Here is a 22,723-nt window from a genome sequence, read left to right as displayed (position 1 = left end):
CTCCCTCTTTGCCTCATTGGTGCTAACAAACTCCTGTGACGGCGAAAAACCCAGGCCTCAAATCCTCTGCCTCACGCCCTCTCTCCTTGCCATACAAAACTTTAAAAATAAAATTGTCATATGGGATTGCAACACCGTAGTCGAGCATAAAATAATCCAATAAAATTAAAAAATTCTATCATATAAACTTTAAAAAAATTTTCATATAAAATTCTATCATATGAGATTGCAATACCTTAGTCAAGCATAAAATAATGCCATAAAATTTAAGAACTCTGTCATATAAACTTTAAAAATTCTGTCACATAGTTTCAAAAAAAAAAAAAAAACAAAAAAATTTCTGTCACATAAAGTTCTGTCATATGGGATTGCAACACCATATTCAAGCATAAAATAAACCCATAAAGTTGTCTTTGGTTGAGTTAGGAAAAAACAGCAGAATGTTGGCCTGTTTGACTACGAATGGTTTTCTTATCTAAAGCATGCACATCTTTGTTATCTAAAGTAGTTGAGGAATTACCAAAAGTAGAAGAATCAGAAGCATCAGATACCGAAGTGGGAGCATCATTCTCATCAGACGGGATTGCAACACCATTCTCAGCCATGGTTCCGGCGAGTTCTGCAACGATTCCAGCGAGTTGGTGGTGGTGTTGGTCGGAGTGTGAGAATTTTATGGCAAGGAGAGAGGGCGTGAGGCAGAGGATTTGAGGCCTGGGTTTTTCGTCGTCACAGGAGTTTGTTAGCACCAATGAGGCAAAGAGGGAGGCACAGAGAGGGCTTGGTCTAAGATGGAGGTGCCGTACAGTACTGCTGAGGCAGAAAGGGAGGCGCAGAGAGGGAGAGGGAGAGGGTTTTGTTGCAAACGTTATTTGGGGTTTTTTTAATTTACTTTGTTAATTTCTGACGTGGTATTTTAGTTTTTAAAAAGCTGAGTTGGAGTATGCCACATAAGCAGTTTGTAAAATGTTTGTAGAATAGTTTATGTCTGTAGCATTATTCTAAAGTAAAAACAATGTTGTTATTTCCAAGAATAATTGGATTCAATGCAGCTATGCCTTTAAATTTAATTGAAAAACCTAACATAATGCACCTAATTAATGAGCTGTACATAAATTTTACCCTCTTTTAAAACAATAGGCTTCTTTGTGTAGAAAGATATGTAAAATACATTTTGTAGTGCCTACTTTTATGAGCTCAATTGTGTTGTTTGGAGGGCACCCACATTCAAGTAAGCTTGATCAACCCCTTTCCTACATCCCACTTTAGTTCTATCTTTTGATTCTTTTCTTCTCTAATCTCCTAATCAATATTTTTCTTGTTCATTCTAGTTCTCATTCTTTTCCATTGGTGTTTTCTTTGAATTTGTAATCAAAGTTGTTTTTTGTGAATTGACCTTAATTAAACAATGACCATAGTTGTTAATTGAAAGCCTGGTCATTTTCGTGTACTAATTAATCTGGGGTTTTAGTTTTAATTTTATTATAGTCCCAAGAGCACAATTCTTACATTACATACATACGTTAATTCTCCAAATTAGATTTTTAGTGCTTGAATTCTTCTTCTGCTTCTTCGTTCTGAGCCCAATTATATATATGTTTAAATAAAAACCGAAAATAATTAGACATTTTGAAGCATGAATAGATTTCATTTTTTCCACTTCTTTCTTTTGGAGGACCCTTATTTATCTTGATAGTAATATTACTAATTTTATCAACTATTAATTATAACTATTAATAACTAGTTCTTTCACTTGTATTATGTGCATGTTTAGAGACTCTATTATTTTTAATTAAAAATTAATATTTTGAAATTATAGTAACAAGAAGTAGTTATATTTTGAGTGTATAGCACATGTCCTGATTTTACATATAGAATTTGATTTTTAAAACATCTTTTTTTACTTAATTTTTTATTGAATATTTTCTTTTGAGAATTTGGCCCTTTTATGTGGGTGTATCTATGGGGTATAGTATTTTGTGAGAGTAGAATTTGATGGGTGTGGGGTCAAAAACACAAAGCTATAGAATTAGCCTTGAGTTCAAGATCAACACAACTAATTTATAATGTATGGGAGACAGAAATTCACAATGAGAAGATTAATAAGATGGTTGAAGGTAAAGACAAGAAAATCAAGACTTTTTATATATAAGAATCGTACTCCCAAGGTACAAAGAGGGGTTCCAAAGGATGAATACAAATGAAAGACTCTTCATTTTTTTCTCTTTCCTTAGGTTTTTTTTTTTTTTTTTTCCTAGACCCTTCTCCTGCTGCTCTCCTCTTCCTTTTATAGTCATTCTTCTCTTCTTCCAGTTGTCCAATTATTAGCTAGATTTAGGGGGATACTTGTCTCATCAACACCTTCCCCTGCCATTCTTTGATCATGAAAATGGACTTTTGGGGATGTTTTCACTGTTCAAACTAGTTATTTAGCATTTAATGTGGCTACATTAGGTGAGGAGAGCCTTAAATGCAGAGGTAACTGTTACATTGGGTTCGGTATTTTCCTCTATATATTCCTCAGGAAAGTAGGTGAAAAAGGGGGATCATCGGCTAAGCAAATGGTTGCTTCTTGGTTAGGCCATGTGCTCCTTAAGAAGATAGGTTTCACGGATTATCTCGATAATGGGCCCAATTGATCTTCTCTCAATGGAAGGCTTGTTCATCCTTTCTCAACCCCTAGGCAGAGCCCATTTCACGGATGGGGTTTCTTGGGACTCTCTCCTCGAGTCAAGATCCTCGGAGAAGACTTTTAGGTCCACTTCCCCTCAATGGGGCAGTTTTAAAATTTTCAATTTGTCTTTTTTTTTTTTTTTTTTCAATATGATTAGTTTTTGAAGTATAAAAAATGTAGAAGCTAAAGAGTTCCCCTATTATATATATTAATTTATTATTTTACTAAGGTGAGTTAGTTTTTTTCTGGACTTATTTTTCACCTTTTTTTCTCAAATGAACATTCAAAATTGCTAGAGAGTCCAGACATTTTTTCCATCAACATATTAATTAAAGATATATCTAAAGCTTCCTATATGCAAGTAATGAAGAGATTAAGTTTAGCAACTACAACATGTCTGTCGTTTTTGGTGTTTATCTATGTCCATCTCAGTCTCATAGCTATAACGAATTTGGCAATCTTTTAAGGTATATCCAAGGTAGTCAATACCGTACCAACTAGTATGTACCGTACCAGCTGGTATGTATCGTACCAGTATGTATACTGGTATCGATATATCAACGTTTCGTACTGGTTTAAATACCGGCCGTACCGACCATGTACTAGCCATACCGGCCAATTTCATACAATATCGGCCAGTACCGGGTGTACCGGCTGGTACAGAAAAAAGTTTTTTTTTGGCTAAATTCCACAAACCACCCTTGAAGTTTATGATAATACCAACTAAGTCCATAACATTTTAAAACCTACCAATTTCATCCTAAAAAGACAATTTTGTCCCTGAACTTAAAAAAAACCTAAACGCCGTTACTTTTTTTTATTTCCTCTCCCCCTCTCTTCTCTATCTCAGAACCCTCTCTCTCTACAACGCCAAGGCCATGAAGGACCTCCGATCTTGCATGGATGCCAACGTGTCCCTCACTCTCAAGAAGACAAGTTGATCAAAGTCAAGCTTGAGGCACTGTGGACCGGACCAAGACCTCCGTGGTGAACGAGTTGAGGAAGAAGCTGAAGGATTTGATTGAGAGTTTCAATAATCTCCGGCAACAGATCTCGTCCGAGTATCGAGAGATCGTACAACGTCGGTACTTCACTGTCACCGGCAAAAATCCCGACGACAAAACCATTGACCTTCTTATTTCCACAGGTCACCTTTTGTTTCAGACACTTTTCGAATTTTCTGTTGAGATTTTTAGGAGATTTCATTAGGAATTTTCAAAGGGATTTATGTGTTGTTTGGCTTGGATTTTTGCTTGTTTTTCAGGGGTTTTTGTTGGGATTTTTAGGAGATTTCATTGGGAATTTTCAAAGGGATTTATGTGTGTTGTTTGGCTTGGATTTTTGCTGTTTTTTCTTTTTTTTTTTTTGGGTTTCTATTGGTTTTGAAAAAGATTTTTATTGGTGGTGTTGTTGATGCCGGTGACCAAGTCATGGGCTTTACCGTGGCTAAGGTTCCATTACAAATAGAGTTCTGAGATGGAAAACTCAGAGAAGAGAGGGGGAGAGGAAATAAAAAAAGTAACGGCGTTTTTTTTTTTTTTTTTTTTTTTTAAGTTCAGGGACAAAATTGTCTTTTTGGATGAAATTGGTAGGTTTTAAAATGTTTTGGACTTAGTTGGATATTATCACAAACCTCAGGGGTGGTTTGTGAAATTTATCCTTTTATTTTTATTTTTTTAAGTTTTGTAATATTTGAATTTTTGTTATGGCAGAATGGTAACTTATTTGTATTAACTTATTAGTATTATTTGTTTTCTTAGTATGCAATGGTAACTTTTAAGCTTTCTATTTTTTATATTTTTTTTCTTTTAATTGATACTAAAGTCTAAAACCATGAATAATTAGTTCTAAATTAAGGAAATATTTTATGGTAAACTTTTATATTTATTATAATATACACACACACATACATACATACATACATACATACATATATATAAATATATATATATATATATATATTTATTTATTTATTTATAAATATAAAAAATAGCAGTAAACCCGAAATGGTACATCGGTATCCGAAATATATCGTACCGCTGGCTAAACCAGTACAGCCTCCAGTACGGAATTGACTCCCTTCGGTATATCATATATGCCCTCTTAAACTTTCTATTTCTTTCTTTCTTTTTGGTTTTTCTTTTTGGATGAATTAAACCTCAAAATTCTTCTGAAGTTCCGCTTCACATAAGCTTGCATAACACAAATGCTCTTATTCTTTGCCAAAACTACCAAAATGCATGACACCAAATGCTTTTACTTATTTGTGTTTCTAATTTTGGTGTATAACAATAAAAAAAAAAAAAAAATAAAAAAGTCATTTTTCTCATCTAATCAAGTCAATTTATCCATACTAAAGTCATCTGTTATAATAAATACATGAAGAAATCTATAAATACAACTTTTGTACTCTAATTTTGATACGATTGATTATGAGTGTTTTTTTTGGACTGTAAGTTGTGACACTTCATCTCAAAACTAATTGGTAATAAGAAAGATACTCTCAAATCTTTTATGGTATTCAATATCAAACCCCATGGATCTATTTTTAGAGTGGTTGTAAAGAGATGACTTGTGGCTCACCAACAATCCCTCCCTCACAATGACACTACTGCGACTCAAACCCATGACCTTGGCTCTGATACCATTTGTCAAATTGTGAGTTGTAGCACTCCACCTCAAAATCAATTGGTAATGTAGAAAACACACTCAAATTTTTTTATGGCATGGGATTCAACATCACACCCCATGAACCTATTTTTAGAATGGTTTATAGGAAGTCAAATTATGTTCCCAACACTTTTAGTCACATTTTGAGCATAGTATGTTGAATTTTTTTTTTTTTTTTTTTTTTTTTTTTGAGAATCAACCAAGTATGTTGAATTGATAGTGATATTCATTACTTCTTCTCCTTTTTCTTTTTTCTTTTTTCTTTTTTTGACAGAATTAAATCGCTTTAGAGTCGTATTTTCACAGAGCCAATTAGAACAAGCTGGACAAATCACCTGCAACCGTTCTCATGCATACTATGATCTGTGTTCAGTCGATGGTCCCACACTGTTAGAACCAATCACCTCAACTCTCTATGCATTGGACCCCATCAACTCTACTCAACAACCCGTATGGTTGAAAACTAGACCATACCCTAGAAAATGGGACAAAGGAGCAATGTGCACAGTCAAAGAGTTGACTCTCACCTCAGCTCCACACAGCACTAAATGCAAAGTCACACACAATAGTCCAGCCTTAGTATTCAGTGCAGAAGGGTACACTGGAAACTTCTTCCATGATTTCAGTGATGGGTTTGTTCCCCTCTTCATCACCATCAATTCTCTCTTCTACAATCAAGATGTCATACTTGTGATCTCTGATTGCAATGATTTATGGTGGCCCCAAAAGTATGCTGAAATTCTTGCTCAATTCAGTCACCATCCAATCATTGATATCAAGAAAGAGAGTCACACATTGCTTCCCATCGGCAATCATAGGGCTAATAAAACATGGGCCCATGATTGTGGATCCCACATTACTACCTCACCACCCAAAATCCCACACCGATTTTCGAATTTTCCTAGAAAATTCATACAAGAAAAAAGGTGGTGATGATGTGCTAATTATATCTTATAATAGGCCACAACTTGTGTTTGTAATTCGAAAACTTGACGTGGGTAGAGCAATTTTAAACAAAAATGAAGTTATAAATGCAATTGAGGAAGTGGGGTTTGATGTAAATGTTCTTGACCCAACAACAACGCACACATGTATGGCTAAGGCATTTAAGCTAGTTCACTCTAGCCATGCAATGTTGGGGGTTCATGGTGCAGGACTAACACATATGTTGTTCCTAAGGCCAAGGGCAGTGTTGGTGCAAGTGTTGCCAATTGGGGTACATTTGCCTTCGAATATTAGTTTTAAAGGGCCAGCAAAGAATTTGGGATTGGAGTACATGGTCTACAAGGTAAAAACAAAAGAAAGAAGCTTAGCTGAAATATATGGGACTAATGACTTGGTGCTAGAGAATCCAGATGCTTATGTTAATGGGAATTATAGTAATATGAGGGTATACATGAGGACCCAAAATTTGAAGCTTGATATTGTGAGGTTTAATAGATACTTGGTGAAGGTATACAAGGAGGCTAAGAAATTCATGGACATGGAAAATGAGCTATCATTTTTATTTGGGAGACCAAGACAGAATTCAGCTTTGTTATAGCTTATTCAGCTAATTTCATTTATGTTCAACTTTACCCCAAAAAAAAAAAAATTTCTTTGATGGTACCATAACTATATTTTTGTCAAATAAGTTTTCCCCAAATATATAGTTGAGCCACCAAGGAAATGGGAAAATTATGTCAACTATATTTTCCGTTCTACCCTAGGCGCTGTGTACAATTCATTATTCATGATATATGATCTAGGAAATCACATGTTCAATGCGTTTAGATTGAAGCATATGCTTAATTATTGAATTTTTTAATTAATTATTGAATATCCAATAATTAACTTTTTTCTTATAATCATTGTCTAGAGGAAAAATAAAATTAAATAACAGGTGAAAGTGAACGTGAAACTGTGAAAAAGGAGTACAAATCTTTCAAATATAGTAGCCTACTCGCATTTCCTACACTTTATTAACATTTTTTTACATGTATTAGTTGCATCGATAATCAGCAATGCATGGATCCAATTTGTTATCTTATGGAGAAAATCATTGAGGATTTGTCGTGCATTTTAAAACAAATTCTCTTAAAAAAAGTCAAGAGTCTTGTATTTCAATTAGTTAACACTTCTTAATATTTCCAATATATTCACGGTTCAAAGCCCTCATCTCCCATTATAATTATCAAATTATCCAATGAAGAAAGAAAAAAAAATTGAAAGAAAAAATTGCAATCTACAATCAAACTAGGAAAGACGTCAGCATGGATTTTTTTTTTTTTTAAAAAAAAAGGACAATAAATCTAGGAAGTAATTTCCTGGATTTCCATTTTGAGCTATCTTAACCCATTAGTAACCTTCTTTTAATTTATTCTTTTTTTTTAAGGGCTCACCCTAATGACTAACGAGCTTCACTAATATTAAGGCATTGTTATGTTAAGAAATTCATAATCCAATTCGATCCACGCACATACCTAATTACAATCAATTTTAAAAAAATGTCCATATGGAAATTATTTATTTTTTAATGGAAAATAAATCTAGGAAGTATTTTCTTAGATTTCCATTTTACTCATTTAGCCCCATTATTAACCTTTTCTTTCAATGGCTTACCCTAATGACTGATAGACTTCAATAATATCAACGCTTCAAACATCAGTTTTTTTTTTTTTTTTTTTTTTTTAAAAAAAAAAAAAAAAATTAATAATCAACATCGGTCTAATTGAACAATCATTTAAAGTGAGAGATATTGTGGCCAATTATCCTCCACTCTATTGTTGACCTATCATTTTGTTTACACATCACAATTTGCTAAACTCCACTTGCCAATTCATGCATTAAATTCATCGCAAGTTGTAGGGTGATGGGCTGTGCTAGTAGTGTTGGGCTGCTTCCTACTGTACTAGGCCCAAGTTTTCTAGATAAGGGAGTTGGGACCGGTCTAACTGTAACTCAATTTGGTCTGGCTTGTGCGCATACTATGCCTGGTTTGCCAGGAACGTGCTTGCGGCAGACAAAGTTGTTTCAGACAAGTTGTGGCAAACAAACATAATAACAAAATATATATATATATATATATATATATATATGGCTACTTAGTAGGAAATGACCAAATGATCCCAAACACAATCACAGTAATAATAATCACTTTTACAAAAAAGAAAGAACAAAAGGGAGCAAATAGTAATATGTATGGGATAATCAGGAGATAAAGAAATCAGTTTGAATCTGGTCCATAGGAGCAAAACCAGAGAGGAAAAAACGTTTTTTCTCAACGCAAGTAATCTCTCAGGAAAGTCCTGCTGCGGAGATTAACTACCTTGAAGCAAACAAACCTAAATGGTTGATGCACAAGGGCTTCTTTTGGTTTTGACAGAGAGCAGGATTTCGTGAGGGAGAGAGGGAATCCATCTACTGGTGCATGCCTGCCGTTCTAACTCTCCCTCTATTTTTTCTTTCTGGTTGTTTTCTTTCTTTCCCTCACACTTGTTTCTTTTCTATTTCCTGGTATCTCTTTTTGAATTCCTATTTCTTAGTTATGATTCCCATTGTTGCTCCGTTTTTTGTTCACGACAAGGTTCTCCTTTTATAGTGCTTGCCATGGCCGGATTTTACTGTTTTAGCCCTTAACTTCCTTTGTCTAGTCTGGGTGTACTGGCCAACCACCACTAGTCCGTCTGTGTGCCACCCCTCCATCACCAAACAAAGAAGGGTATTTTGTTTGTTTATCTGTCATGGCACCGTTTCCTGCTACGGTTTGGTTCTTTCTCTCTCCCTATCCCTCATGGCATGCACCTAGTGGTTCCAACTTAGCTTGCTTCTTTTAGGTAATATGTCATCCCAGCAGGACACTTCCCCCAAAAGAGCCTAAGCCGGAACTTCAAAAATAGATTTTTCCTCTCTCTCCACCACCAAACCATGTCCTCTTACCTCTAACCCACAACCTTAACATGCCCTGTATTGGCTGGATACAGGCTAGTGGTGCCTGAGCCTTGCACGTATCTCCTTTCCATGTGTGTCCAAAATCTACCTGCTGGTCATTCGCCTGCGGTGGTCTGGAGGCTTGCCTGCATAGTCTGTCGTCCATTCCTTTTAAACTTTTATGTGAGTTGCTTTTCGATTTCCCGCTCCCTTAAGGAGCTAGGCTTTATTTGATACTGGGTCTTACATTTCTTTCGGCCCATTTCTTGATTACCCTTATTTCATGCCATATTACTCTGTCATTCCGACTGTAATGACTCAATCCTGTTGAACCTCTTTAGGCCAGCCGTTTACTCTTTCCCCCAGTGGCTTAGTATGGCCATTGGTTTTCTAACTTATGGGCTCTTGTGTCCCTTTTGTCTTCCTCTTGCGCATCCTTGGCCCACTTGCTTTCTTTGGGCTTCCTTCGCCCTTTTACTAACTCTGCATTCCCATGGACTTTTACTAACTTCATTGGGCTTTCCTGGCCCAATTACCTTATTCTCATTCTTCGGGTTCATGGGTCTGCCATTAACCCCTTACTTTTTTTGTTTGCATTACTTTGGGCCTACGGTGACCCTTTCTCACTTTTCTACATTATATGCTGCCCATGGATATGCTATTTCTCTCTTTCCGAGCTTCTTTAAGTCCATTTGCCTTTTCAAGACCCATCTATTTATTTCATGAACCTGTAATCCATTATTCCTGCCATTTGGGCCTAATAGTTTTATCATCTGTTTGTCAATTTTTTACTGCCTTTGTCATTGGGCTTTCTTCTTTCTACTTGGATTCTCAAAAATCACCCTCAACACCAGTCATAAGTTATATTTCAGTCATGTTATTGGCAACCTTTGGTTAAGATAGTATAATTGCATAAATCAACAAACTCATTTCTCTTTTTGGTTCCTAATCACTCTAATGTTCAGTCTTTACGTTGGTTAATTGTTTTTTATATAGCAAGTTTGTAAATTATGAGCTACTTTCTAAATAATGTTGATCAAAGTGATTTTTTTTTTCTTCTTAACTTATGGCGTTCACTCCTGATTATAGATCTTTATCATCAAACCAAAACACTAATCAATTTTTGGTGTAGGTTAGAATTGAATCTCAGATTTCTTATTCAATCATAAAAAACTTTACTAGTTAAGTTAATTGAAACCCACAAAGTGAATATTCTTTAAACATTCTAAATTAGTATCTTTTGTTAAATAAATTAGATTACAAAAGTAGATAAAACTAATAGTTTTAAAATTTACAAAACATATAAAATTTTACTCAACTTTAAATAATTTAAAGAAAAAAAGTCAAAAACGTCATTTTACAATTTGCATGCCTAATTCTATACAAGTCAATATAAGAAAAAGGGTAAATTGCAAATTACATCCTTAAGGTTTGGGGATGATTGGATTTTACACCCTGACATTTCAAAACTTGGATTTTACCCCCTGAAATTTATGGTTGTTTGGATTTTACACCCCCAAATTTGAAATGTAGTGTGTAAGATCCAAACAATGCAAACCTTTAGGAAGTAAAATCCAAATACTCCTAAAATATAGGGGATAAAATCCAAATTCTGAAACATTAAGCTATAAAATCCAAACATCATCAAACTCCAGGGGATAAAATCCAAATTCTGAAATTTCAGGATATAAAATCCAATCAACCTCAAACTTTAGGGGTATAATTTACAATTTACCCTAAGAAAAATATCCCTTCAAACAAAAATATAAGAAAAATATAAAAATAATAATAGAAACTAACAGAAAACCTTATTTTTTTATGGATGAAAAAAGCAATAATGATTTCTAACTCCTAACCACAAAATTTGAAATTGATTTTTCTTCTAAAAATAAGAGAATAAAAATATAGTGTACATGTGTATAATTCTCCAAATACCAAAAAATATATTTTTTAATGAGACTTACTTATCTATTCTTAGGGAAGTATGTCATTAATATATTTTGGTTTAATGTGTTACCTATAATTTTTTTTTTTAAATATATTTTAACTTATGACGTCTACTCCTAATCATAGTTCTTTATTATCAAACCAAAACATCAATAAGTTTTTTGTGTAGGATCCCAAATCTTTTATTCAACTATCAGAGAATTTACCTATTAAATTAACTGAAACTCACATTTGTTAATTATATTAGTTCACACAAACTATCTATTCTTAGAAACATATACCTTAAATATACTTTGATTTAATGAGTTAGGTGTGACATAAATGTAACAAGAGGGAAAAATTATATAGCAATCATTTACATTAACATCGTAGAATTTTATTAAAATATTTGGGGAGAGGGGGGGGGGGGGGCATTAACTAAAATTTACATCTAATTTCATTTATTTAAAAATTGAATGAGTGTGGGGGAGGACCTCAAAAGTGAGGGTTCCCCCCCCCCCCCCCCTCTCTCCCCCACCCTAAGACCTAAAATGTCATCAAGAATGAGCCAACAAGAGACTCTTTAAGGATAGAATTGATAGGTTTCTCTTTGGATTTAATTTATTAAGGGAATATTTTGTATGAGTGGATAATATTGTTCATAAATTTCTCTTGGCAATCCTTCTTTTATGCTTGTCATGGGAGAGATTTACTCCGTGATCAAGGTTTGGGGTTCAAAAATTGAATCATGGCGTACATTCTCTCCCCATTATAAATAATATCTAGTAACGATAGCTATCCATCTCGTGAATCTGAATGATTAGATAAGGATTGAATACCTTTCCATATGGGAAATTCATGGAAAGGATATTCCAAATTCTTCCATCACATTTTCTTTAGAGTAAAAACTAGTTTACACATTCTGTTATATACACACTGTCACACACTTACTCAAACTATACATAAATAGTAACAATTTCCAACTTGAAAACCGTAATTTCAAGTCACAATTTATGTACAATTTGAATGTGTATAATAGGATGTGTGTTACCACCCTTTTCTTTAATAATAATAATAATCAATTATAGTTAAAATGTTAAGACTTTCATTCAACTAAAAAACTGTATAAATATTAAAATTCATTGGGAATTTCAAACTTATGACATTTTTTTTACTTGAAAACCAAATAGATGGCAATATAATATTAAAGGCTGTTTGTCTCTTAAAAAATCATTAATGTCTAATTTCATATTTATAGTCAATTAGTCCCATAGCTTTCATGCCATTAAATGCCAAAGCTTTAATTGATTCCCATTAAAAGAAAAGACAAAAAAACAAAACAAAACTTTGTAATTGATGTGAAGAAGTTAAGGATACTTTAAATTATATTTATTAGGCCTCATTTATTATTCTTATTATTTAAAAGATTAAATTATGATTTTACAATAAGTCTAACCCACCTAATTTCACACACGACTATGTGTTAAGATTCAATTAATTAAAATAGCGTTACTGATAAACCTATGTGATAGTGATGTTGTGAATTTCTAAAGACTATTTTGAGTTCTTTAGTGTAACTTTACTATGAAATTCTAAAATCTTGTTCATTCATATTGAATTGATTATATTGAATTTTGCCATATCATTAACTAAGGTTAAATTGTATATTTGATATTTAACATTAGACATTTGTTTCAAAATCATTTGTATACTTTAAAATTTTCCACTTTAGTCTTAATAATTTTGAAAATATTTTAATAAGGTCAACATCGTCATTTGACAAATGAAAAATTGTGACGTGACAAACAAAACTAATGCCACATTATAGGTTCTACATTATCAAAATGATGAAAAATTATTTAGTATTCCCTAAATATATTGACTTTCTACTTCATTTCATATGAATAATAGATTTTACCATAAATTTAGATTCTACCATAAATTTAATTAGTAGAGACCATCATACTCATTCATATAAGACGAGAAAGTATGATGTCATATTGATTACTAAATAATTACTTCAGAATGACATTAGTTTCATTATTTTCTTATGCTACATCATTATTCTCTACTAATCAAATGACAATTTAAGAGGTACGAGAATTGATAACTTTATATGTAATTTAATAAATGAAGTTAAGGGCCACATCATCATAGTAATTTTTTAAGATTATTAAAAATAAAATAAAATGTATAATTTTCTTGCGAACACCTAAATGCACACTCAATTTAATCGAATATTTAGGTGTCAATTTATAATTAGATTATATCGCCCGCATGGTAGCATGTGAAACCACCATGTGTGCTTGGTGAAAAGATGAATTTTGATTGCACTAAGTTGACAACTAAGCATGACGTTAATTGGATGTGGACTGTGCAGGAAAAGTCTTCCACAAAAAAAGTAATTATTTTTTTCCTTCAAAGAAATGAAAATTTTCCTTGGTTTGGTAACTTTGGTTTATTTTTGGGCAGAAAATTTATTTATTTATGGTAATTATGCATAACATTGATCTGCTCTCTTACCTTTCCTTGTAAAACAGGATCTATAAAATCTTCCTAGTTTGGTCCGTCCCAATTGTCTTTCTTTTTAAACTTCAAACCCCTTGTCTCCCTCTCCCTCTCTCTCTCTCTCTCTCTCTCTCCCTGTGTTTTTAACAGCAGCAATGGAGTCCAAGCTATTAGAAGTTGCCATAACAGGCACTCCAGCCCATATTACCTTCAAATCTTCAAGACCCACTTTGCATTTTGCCTCCAAAGCCACCTTTATATCCCCTGAATCAAATTTTGTTGCAAATGGGTGTCGCCCTATTCAGGCTTCTTTTTCTTCTACTACTTCTCCTTCTTCCTCCTTTCCAATCAGGTGCGATAAAAATTGTGTCTTTCTGTCTTAAATTTCTTGCATGTTCTTTATTTCACCAAGCTCTTCTCATTATCACTTATAATTGCTTTTTTTCTCGTTAAATTTATTGTATGATTGCAAACTATACATGGTGAGTAATTGAAATTGGGGAATAAAGATTGATAAGCATTATCCAGTGGAATGAATTGATTGCTTGAAAAAGTGATTTTTTTTTCCTTTTGGGGAAAAGTTAACTTTGCTGCCATTTGTTTAGGGAATATTTTAAAAAGAATTATAAAAAAAAAAAAAAAGTAACTAATTTTATTGGCAACTTATTATAATTCTCGTATTAAAAGTTTGCTAAAATAATCTATTAACAAAATTTTGCTTCCCATAAAAAAAAACAAAAAAAAAAAACAAAATTTTGCTTACCTGTTAACTGGACTTTTTTTTTGGGGGGGGGGGGGGGTCGCGTAGTACAGGTGCAACCATTTAACTATATTATAGATTTTATATTACAGACGAGTTGTTCAAGCACACATAAAATGTGGATTTTGCTGATTTATACTGTGCAGATACTGGACAAAGAAAATGTTAAATTGCATATAGTCATCAATCATTAAACCTTGTGTTTGGTATACTTTCTTTTTTTTTTTTTTTTTTTTTTGAGAAAATGGTATACTTTAAAATGTATCTAAAAGTCCTTACCATAATTAGGGGTGTCAATGTTCGACCCAACCCGTGAACACGACACGAACCCGACACGGGTTTTTTCGGGTTAGGGTTGGACCTTAATGGGTTTGGGTCATAAACGGGTCAACTCGAAAGCGACACGATAAGAAACGTGTCATAAGCGGGTCAACCTGCATAACTCGCAATAGACACATTTAACACGTCAATTTATTTGTGTCAACCTGAAATGACCCACTTAACACAACCCATTTAACTCATTTAACAAATAAATATTTATTTTATTTTAGATTTGTCAAATACCTTTTATATCCAACATATATTTTAAATTTAAAAAGAAAAGTGAGTAATTACAAAAATTTACAAGGGATATAATTGGAAATTGAAACTTTACAGACCCTAGAACTACTAATATATATATATATATATATATATATATATAATTTTGCATAGAACTTGCACAAATAAAATTGGATGAGCTTGTGGAAGATGTTATGAATTTGGATATCAACAAAGAATCTATGGATTATAATAGTGGTCATAGTCAGGATTAGTCTACTATTTACTCAAATTCTTTCAATATTGATACTTAGTATTTGACGAGTTCCAAGAATATTATATTTTTTTTGAACTATGTTATTTTATTTTTGTTAAACTTAGTTATTTTGAATTTGGTTGAAGTGTATGCATTTCTTTTGGGGTGTAAAGAACTTATTTTCTAGATAAATGTTATATTTTTGTTAAACTATATTATTTTGAATGTGAGTTGAAAACTTGAAGTGTATGCATTACTTTTTGGGATGTAAAAAAAAATTATTTCTAGATGGATATTATATCTAATATTATGCAGGTTGAAATGAGTTGTGTTATATTTATGTCAACTCAATACGACTCGTTTATTAAGCATGTCAAATGGGTTGGGTCAGGTCAACCCGCCTTATTAACAGGTCGGGTTAGGGTTGAAGGATCATGACACGATTATTAAATGGGTCGGGTTAGGGTTGAGCCATTTAGTCGAATACCCCTACCTTGACACGACACGAACCCGACACGCTAACCCGAATTGACACCCCTAACCATAATACCATCGGACATTATATGACGGATGAAAAATATTGACATATTAAAGTGGTGCCTATTTAGCGTCTCGATTCGAAATGGTAAATATTTCAAACTATAGCTTTTTTTTAAAAGCTCACTTTTTCCATATAAGACTTTTTCAACTAGCTCATTTTTCTAAAAGCAAAAAATATTTCAGCGTAACGTAACTTTGATGATGTGGAGTCTATCATGTGGTATGAGTTCTTTTTGTCATGTTAGCATAGTCCAATCCATCAAATCACGGTAAGGATTGAAACTATAGGGACTAAAGTGTAACAACAATTTTGAAATGAAGGTAATTGAGGACTGAATATGCAATTCACCCAAAAAAAAAAAGTGGTAAATTACACTTTTGAAAGTCTGAGATTGTTTTCATTTTAGTCCCTTAAGTTTGAGATTTTTCATTTTGGCCCAACAATTTTGATTCCGTTTTCAAAATAGTCATTTTGTCCATCTTCGAGTCCAGGACTAATTTGGTCATTAACTGCTACAAAACAATGTTGTTCTCTCTCTCTCTCTCTCTCATTGCAACTAGATTAGTCACGGACATGGACGGAATGATCATTTTGAAAACAAAATCAAATTTGATGGACCAAATTATAAAATCTCAAACTTTAAGGGACCAAAATGAAAATGACCCAAAACTTTCTGGGTCAAGTGTATTTAGTTTTTTTTTTTTTTTGGGTTAAATTTTGGAGGGATAGTATGTAAGCAAAGGGAATAGTGATTTTGGCACCACTTTGTATGGGAAAAGTATGTGAATAAGAAAATGCATGTCTAACTTCGTCAGTGAAGCCTACCTTTTCCCTTCTCACAATGTTTCCGCATTTGCTCAAGAATCAAACCGTGAAAGCCACTGTTTTTAGGGGGCCATGTATTTAATTTTGGGGATGCCACAATTAGGAAAAAAAAAATGTTGTATCTAGTTCCCAAAGTTTTCCCTTTTGTGGAATTTGGAAGAGGTGATTGATAAGAAACCTTATCTTTTTTTTTTTTTTTGGAGAGGTTGCCAACCAAACTCAAACCCTCTACTTGTCGCTTTTGGTGGAAAGCACTTGCCATTTTATCAAGGCCCAACCTTGGAGAGTGCCACTATTAAACTTTTTGAAAATAATCTCATTTTGTGAAATCCCAAAACTCATTTGAACCTTTCTTTGGGGTGTTGGGTGGTCCCCCAAGGCCCTCTGCCCTTGTGCTTGAGTGTGAGTACGCACACGTTTGTATTTATGTATACTTTTCCAAGGATTAGATTTTGTGAAAGTTCTTTCTACGCTAATAGAACATTACTCTATATGTTTTAGTTTTTCACTTTTTTGTTAAAGTTGCTTTTTTTAATAAGCCTCGCTAGCTGGGTTGATTGAATGTCTAATCTTAATTCTTAAAGCATGATGCCTTAAGCTAGAAGGAACTACCATGTCCATTTGCTAATGTTTGCTGTGATATATCTTGATCTAATAGTTACTGAGTGTGGAAAATAGTTTCAAATCTATCAATTGTGTGGAAGAATTTTGTAAACAAATTGCAATATCAACCTCCATTTGCTAATGTTTGCCAATATATCTTGATCTAATAATTACTGGGTGTGGAAAATAGTTTCAAATCTATCCACTGTGTGGAAGAATTTTGTAAACAAATTGCAACATCAACCACAACGCCCCCCCCCCCCCCCCCCCCCTCTCCCAAAAAAAAAAAAAGAGGGTGACTTTCATGTGTTGGTTAACCAACTTCTCACATTGCAGACTTGTAAAGAAGAAAAGAGTGGATGAGAGTGACACCTTGACTCTACCCTTTATAAGACACTCTTTAATCCAACAAGAGGATAGCATAATATTTAGCCTTTTGGAGAGGGCTCAGTATTGTTACAATGCAGACACATATGACCATGATGCATTCTCCGTGGATAGTTTCAATGGATCTTTGGTTGAGTTCATGGTCAGGGAAACCGAAAAGCTCCATGCTCAGGTTATCTCATTTCTGAAAGGAAAATTAGTATTAAAAAAAATGTATGATGTCAGAAATTTCCTAATCCACTTCTCTTTGAAAACTAGGTGGGCAGATATAAGAACCCAGATGAGCTTCCTTTTTTCCTAGCAGACCTACCTGAGCCGATGCTTCCACCTTTGCAATATCCACAGGTATGAAACACCATTATTGTAATCTTATTTATGTTTATATAAGATCTCAGATTACTTGAAAAACAATACACCCCAATGCCTTAAGTTGGTGAGAAACTTTTTCCACAGATTTGCCCATTTTGATAGCAAAAAATAGAATAATGGACAACTCCCATTGTATTAAATATTTCCAGTGCGTATGCCTACTCTTGGGTGAGTCATAGCTGTGGTGTGGTAGTCACATTAGGAGAAGTTGCAGGAGTAGGTATTGGCAAACTGAATAATACTTCTATGAATATTAGTCGTTTGACTGTTGTACGTAGTTCAAGGAACAACAGGTTTCCACAACAAGGAAGGTTTCATGGAATGATCAAAATGTGTTTCTGCAAGGCCTTATATGATTGTGTTTCCATTCATCCTTATGTGGATTTCAGGCTTTCTGAGTTTTTTTTTTTTGGGGGGTTGAGGGTTGATCTTTACACGCCTTGTGTAATTGGGTTGTGCACCTTCACCCCTTCTTCGCAAATATTTTTCCTTTTTTTTTTTTTAATAAATTTTTTATAATAACGGAGAAATTGCTTTTTATTCATTAGCAAAACAGATACATCAGACCTTAGCTGGTCCTCTGAAACCTCTACCCATACTGTCTCCTGAATGACGTCTTTCACATATTTGGCTAATGAGTGTGCTACACTATTGCCTTCCCTTCATACCCAACTGAAAGATAAATTCTTCCGACCGTTCTAGAGCCAAAGTTAACCCAACTGAGTTTCCTTCAAAGCATGCCTCTCAAACAACCATTTCAACGGCAAATATCACTGTCGTACTCATGGGAAGACCTCTGCTTCCTCCCCCTCAATCACTGAGTTACCATGATCACTCGAAGCCACAATAAACAAACCTCAAGTGATCTCAGATTATCAATCCCATGCCAGACTGTCATTGTCCTTAGAAAGTAGCTCCATCACAATTCACTTTAAACTAACCTATATCTGGAGGGTACCGAGCTCTCCTATTAAAATTCTTGATTTTATTTGAGGTTTTTGAGCTTATAGGATCTTCCATATCTGCCATGTAGCCATTCCCCTAGAGCTATCGGGCATCATATGAGATTTCTATTGAAGGCAAGGTGATATGCACTCTAACAGAGAAGTGGACCACTTAGCAAAAGCCCAAATTTACTTATCAGGAGCTCTTCTTTGCCAACGGAATTTTCAGAATTATATCTGCTTCTTCTTCACTAAAAATCTCTCATATTAGAGATGAATTCCACCATTTCGTATCATTATCAATTAGGTTGTTAACAACAGCTTCTCTATGCAGTATATTTGGTGGGGATGTGGCTTTGAAGGTGTGAGAAATACATAACATGGCTGCATTAGCGGATATATTAATATTATGTTGTAGAATAGGCAGCCATGTTATCCACTATCGATAATCCTTTGCATCTCAAACTCCTAATTTAAACTTGAACTGGAAAAGGTTGTCTCCAAAGTCCAACCTCCACAATCTTCAAATTATTTCCTAGCCCCCAAGAAGGGCATATAGTATTCTTTGCTGCCCTTCTATTGAAAGGCTTAGTAGTGAGGAACCTCCCTACCAAACTATTCATTCGCTCCTCAAGTTCCGTACAGCAATCTTCTTCTTTAAACATGGTTTGTAGGCGTTCTATGATGTCTGGATCCATTGGGTTCCTTTCTGTTCATTCACAATGACCTAGAGATCAGCCTGATCTGTTCAGAACCCTGAGGAATCTTCTGACAACTCCAAAAGAGAGGGCTCATACCTAGAGGATAGATCTGTAGTTATTCTTTCCTTCTTCTTTCTTCTTTTTTAATTAAAAAAGATAGATTAGACATTCATATATGAAATGAACATTTTTGGCTGTCAAATTTTGAATTTACAATTCCATGGTATCCCTTGAAGGCATCACTGGCACTAATGAATAACTAGAAGTCAAGTAAATTGTCAAAATACTCTGGCAAGGGCATACCAAGTTAACTTCCAAAAGCTTATTGAAATCAGATATAATATGTAATAATTAACTTATTAATTTGTTTTTGTTGAACATCACTGGTCCATAGGCTAATGTTGTTAGCATGTTGACACTAGTCAAAATTTTCAAGTTCTGTTTTTGGCCTGAGATAGTCAATTAATATGTGGAAATTCATTTTGGTGTAGAGGTCTAGCCATTTTGGATATTCTAGTTTAGTCTTGAAGGTGGTGAGTGCATTTGTAGAACTTTATGTTATAAGATCATCCCTTGGTTGTAATTTTTACGTGAAGGGAAAGAAATTTTAGAAATGTTATGACAAATCAGAAGAGAAACTAGCACATGCCTTTTAACTCTGTCTAATTTACAATGATGAGCTGCCATCTTCTTTCAGATCTCTTTAGATAACATTTTTGTTTGCTTCAACATTCTTGCACTGATTTGGTCTCTCTTTCTAATATGCATCTAGGTGTTGCATCCCTGTGCTGATTCAATCAATATAAACAATAAGGTGTGGAATATGTATTTTAGAGATCTTCTTCCAAGATTGGTCAAAGCAGGAGATGATGGTAATTGTGGGTCAGCTGCTGTTTGTGACACACATTGTCTGCAGGTATGTCATTGAACTGTTGCTCTATTATCAACTATAACTAATTTTTATGGTGGGATATAGAAATACCTGTGTGATGATATGAACTGCCCTCTTCCTGTTGCTTTGATAATAGATAAGAGCCAATGAAGAAGGCTCAAGAGGATTGCTTCTGTCCTTAATGGAGTAATTAAAGTAGATTGTCTGGCAGTTAAAAATATCTCTTTTGCATTAGAAGTAATCTTATATTGTACCCTTCAAGAAACTGATGGGTTAATTTATTCCCCTTTTGCATAGTCTAAAACTTACTATTTCTTTGCTTCTATGCGTTCTCTTATCTCCTTATATTATTTTAACTAAGTCATATTATTCGCCATTCTTTTTGGATTTTTCTTTAAGTCTCTGTGTCGCTGCTGCTATGCTATACTGGTTCAGTTCTCAATTGCTGATTAATTGACATTTGTGTGATTTTGGATTATTGGTAACCTTCCATATTTTGCATGTAAAACCTTGACTTTAGGCTGATGTTGGACACTTACTGCAGGTGCTTTCCAAGAGAATCCACTATGGTAAATTTGTTGCGGAAGCAAAATTTCGAGAGTCCCCTGCTGCATATGAGGATGCCATTAAAGCAAAAGTAGGTCCCTATCGTGTTCTGATTTTTTTTTTTTTTTTTTAATTTGGCCAGTGATTGGTTTTCTCACGTTATCTTCTCTTTTGCTGGGGAAATGTGGTCTTGCAGGACACGGCTCAACTGATGGAATTGCTGACATATGAAACAGTGGAAGCAGCAATTAAGAAAAGAGTAGAGATGAAGGCTAAAACATTTGGGCAAGATGTAATGGTCAACCAGCAGGAAGATGTGGCTGATCCTGTATACAAAATCAAGCCAAGTTTAGTTGCCAATCTGTATGGGGAATGGATCATGCCTCTAACAAAGCAAGTTCAGGTTGAATACTTGCTGAGAAGATTGGATTAAATATAAGAATGTGTGTACTCGATGTTTCTTGCTTTGACATCTTATAGGGTCTTCAATATGAATACAGATCACCTTTAAATTTTCAATAGAAAACAGCTTTGATATTCTCTTGTCCACATTTTTGGAACCTTTTCCCGAATGTGAAACTCAGAGTGTTTTTTCCCCCATGTTTTATGCTCTGATTGTCTAGAAGAGAAGCTTGCATTTCCCTGGCTTTACCCTGTTGAAAATCCTCTAATGGGTAGTAATAATTATTTCATGCATTAGTTATATGTATCCTCCTCACATTGTGGATCCTACAATCTTGAAAAACTCATGGTGTGAGAGAGCATATACATATATTTGATACATGAGATCCCTATTCAATGAATCAAGTAAGCTAACCATTTTGACATCTTGTCTCTACATGAAATATTGTTAGCACTAACAAAAACTACACTATAATTGGAACTTGCACAACAATAACTTCAGCTCTCGTAGGGTTGATTTCACCTTTTGTTTTTCCATTGGTGATTACACATTCTACAAGCTAAGAATCAACAATCTCACTCATCATCCCATACAATCGTATTTAATGGAGGATGGAAGTGTCATTTGAGTCACAATTCATTGACATTTTTAGGGTTAATATCCAGTTCAAGTATGGGTTTTTCTCACTATTATTTTGCATAAATTAATCTTTTTTGAGTGACTATAAAACCACCCTCTCATAGTAGGTGAGATTCAAACATTTGTGGGTCTCACATGCAACGAGAGGCTGGTATCAAGGAACCGCTCCATGAGATACATCCTTGTGGGAGTTACAAAATATATATAAAAGTGAAAACCATCAAGGTATATGAATCTTAATTTGTCACATTATCTAGTGGTAGGGAATAGGGACCTGCACTGTCCAAAAGCAACCAAGTCCTTATGAATTTACCTAGAACAAATAGACACCAAAACAAGCAATAGTTGAGATGTTATTCCAGAAAAGGACTTAGTTTAGGTCCAATGCATTCAATGCACTAAACCTAGTCAGATGGTGAAATGTATCCAAACGTAGACACGTGTCATCATCTCAATGGATCCAATGCCATTGGACACTAGACCCAAGCCTGATCTCCCAAAAAAAAAAAAAAATACTCAAATCCTAAATTGGCTCTCACTTATCTATATCTATATCTATATATTACTAAAAGTTAAAGCGTAGCATTTAATGTTACTATACTCACATTGAGCCACGTCAACAGCCATGTCATT

General features: G+C 34.1%; 2 protein-coding genes across 2 annotated transcripts; both read left to right on the top strand.

Annotated features, from left to right (window-relative positions):
* Positions 1-3,207: 3,207 nt before the first annotated feature.
* On the top strand, positions 3,208-6,884 carry LOC115981363 (alpha-1,3-arabinosyltransferase XAT2-like). The gene is made up of 3 exons (XM_031103508.1): positions 3,208-3,328; positions 5,616-6,069; positions 6,302-6,884. Exons 1-3 carry the CDS (start codon positions 3,208-3,210, stop codon positions 6,882-6,884), a joined length of 1,158 nt encoding a protein of 385 aa, XP_030959368.1.
* A 6,889-nt stretch (positions 6,885-13,773) lies between these two features.
* Positions 13,774-21,589, top strand: LOC115981986 (chorismate mutase 3, chloroplastic). The gene is made up of 6 exons (XM_031104456.1): positions 13,774-14,036; positions 17,546-17,768; positions 17,855-17,941; positions 20,383-20,526; positions 21,047-21,139; positions 21,245-21,589. Exons 1-6 carry the CDS (start codon positions 13,840-13,842, stop codon positions 21,479-21,481), a joined length of 981 nt encoding a protein of 326 aa, XP_030960316.1. The 5' UTR covers positions 13,774-13,839; the 3' UTR covers positions 21,482-21,589.
* Positions 21,590-22,723: the final 1,134 nt, after the last annotated feature.

Source organism: Quercus lobata, chromosome 3 (assembly GCF_001633185.2).
Source record: "Quercus lobata isolate SW786 chromosome 3, ValleyOak3.0 Primary Assembly, whole genome shotgun sequence".
NCBI lineage: Eukaryota > Viridiplantae > Streptophyta > Magnoliopsida > Fagales > Fagaceae > Quercus > Quercus lobata.
The sequence above is the reverse complement of the archived record's forward strand: the minus strand, read 5'-3'. Positions and strand labels throughout refer to the sequence as shown.

Bases quoted from the DNA above. Each gene is read 5' to 3' on its own strand.
- LOC115981363 (XM_031103508.1), top strand. From the start codon at position 3,208: ATGTATACTGGTATCGATATATCAACGTTTCGTACTGGTTTAAATACC. The intron at 3,329-5,615 runs GTACAGAAAAAA...TTTTTTTGACAG, and splicing joins AGTACCGGGTGTACCGGCTG to AATTAAATCGCTTTAGAGTC. The intron at 6,070-6,301 runs GTATGCTGAAAT...ATCTTATAATAG, and splicing joins GATTTATGGTGGCCCCAAAA to GCCACAACTTGTGTTTGTAA.
- LOC115981986 (XM_031104456.1), top strand. From the start codon at position 13,840: ATGGAGTCCAAGCTATTAGAAGTTGCCATAACAGGCACTCCAGCCCAT. The intron at 17,942-20,382 runs GTATGAAACACC...ATATGCATCTAG, and splicing joins CACCTTTGCAATATCCACAG to GTGTTGCATCCCTGTGCTGA. The intron at 20,527-21,046 runs GTATGTCATTGA...CACTTACTGCAG, and splicing joins GTGACACACATTGTCTGCAG to GTGCTTTCCAAGAGAATCCA.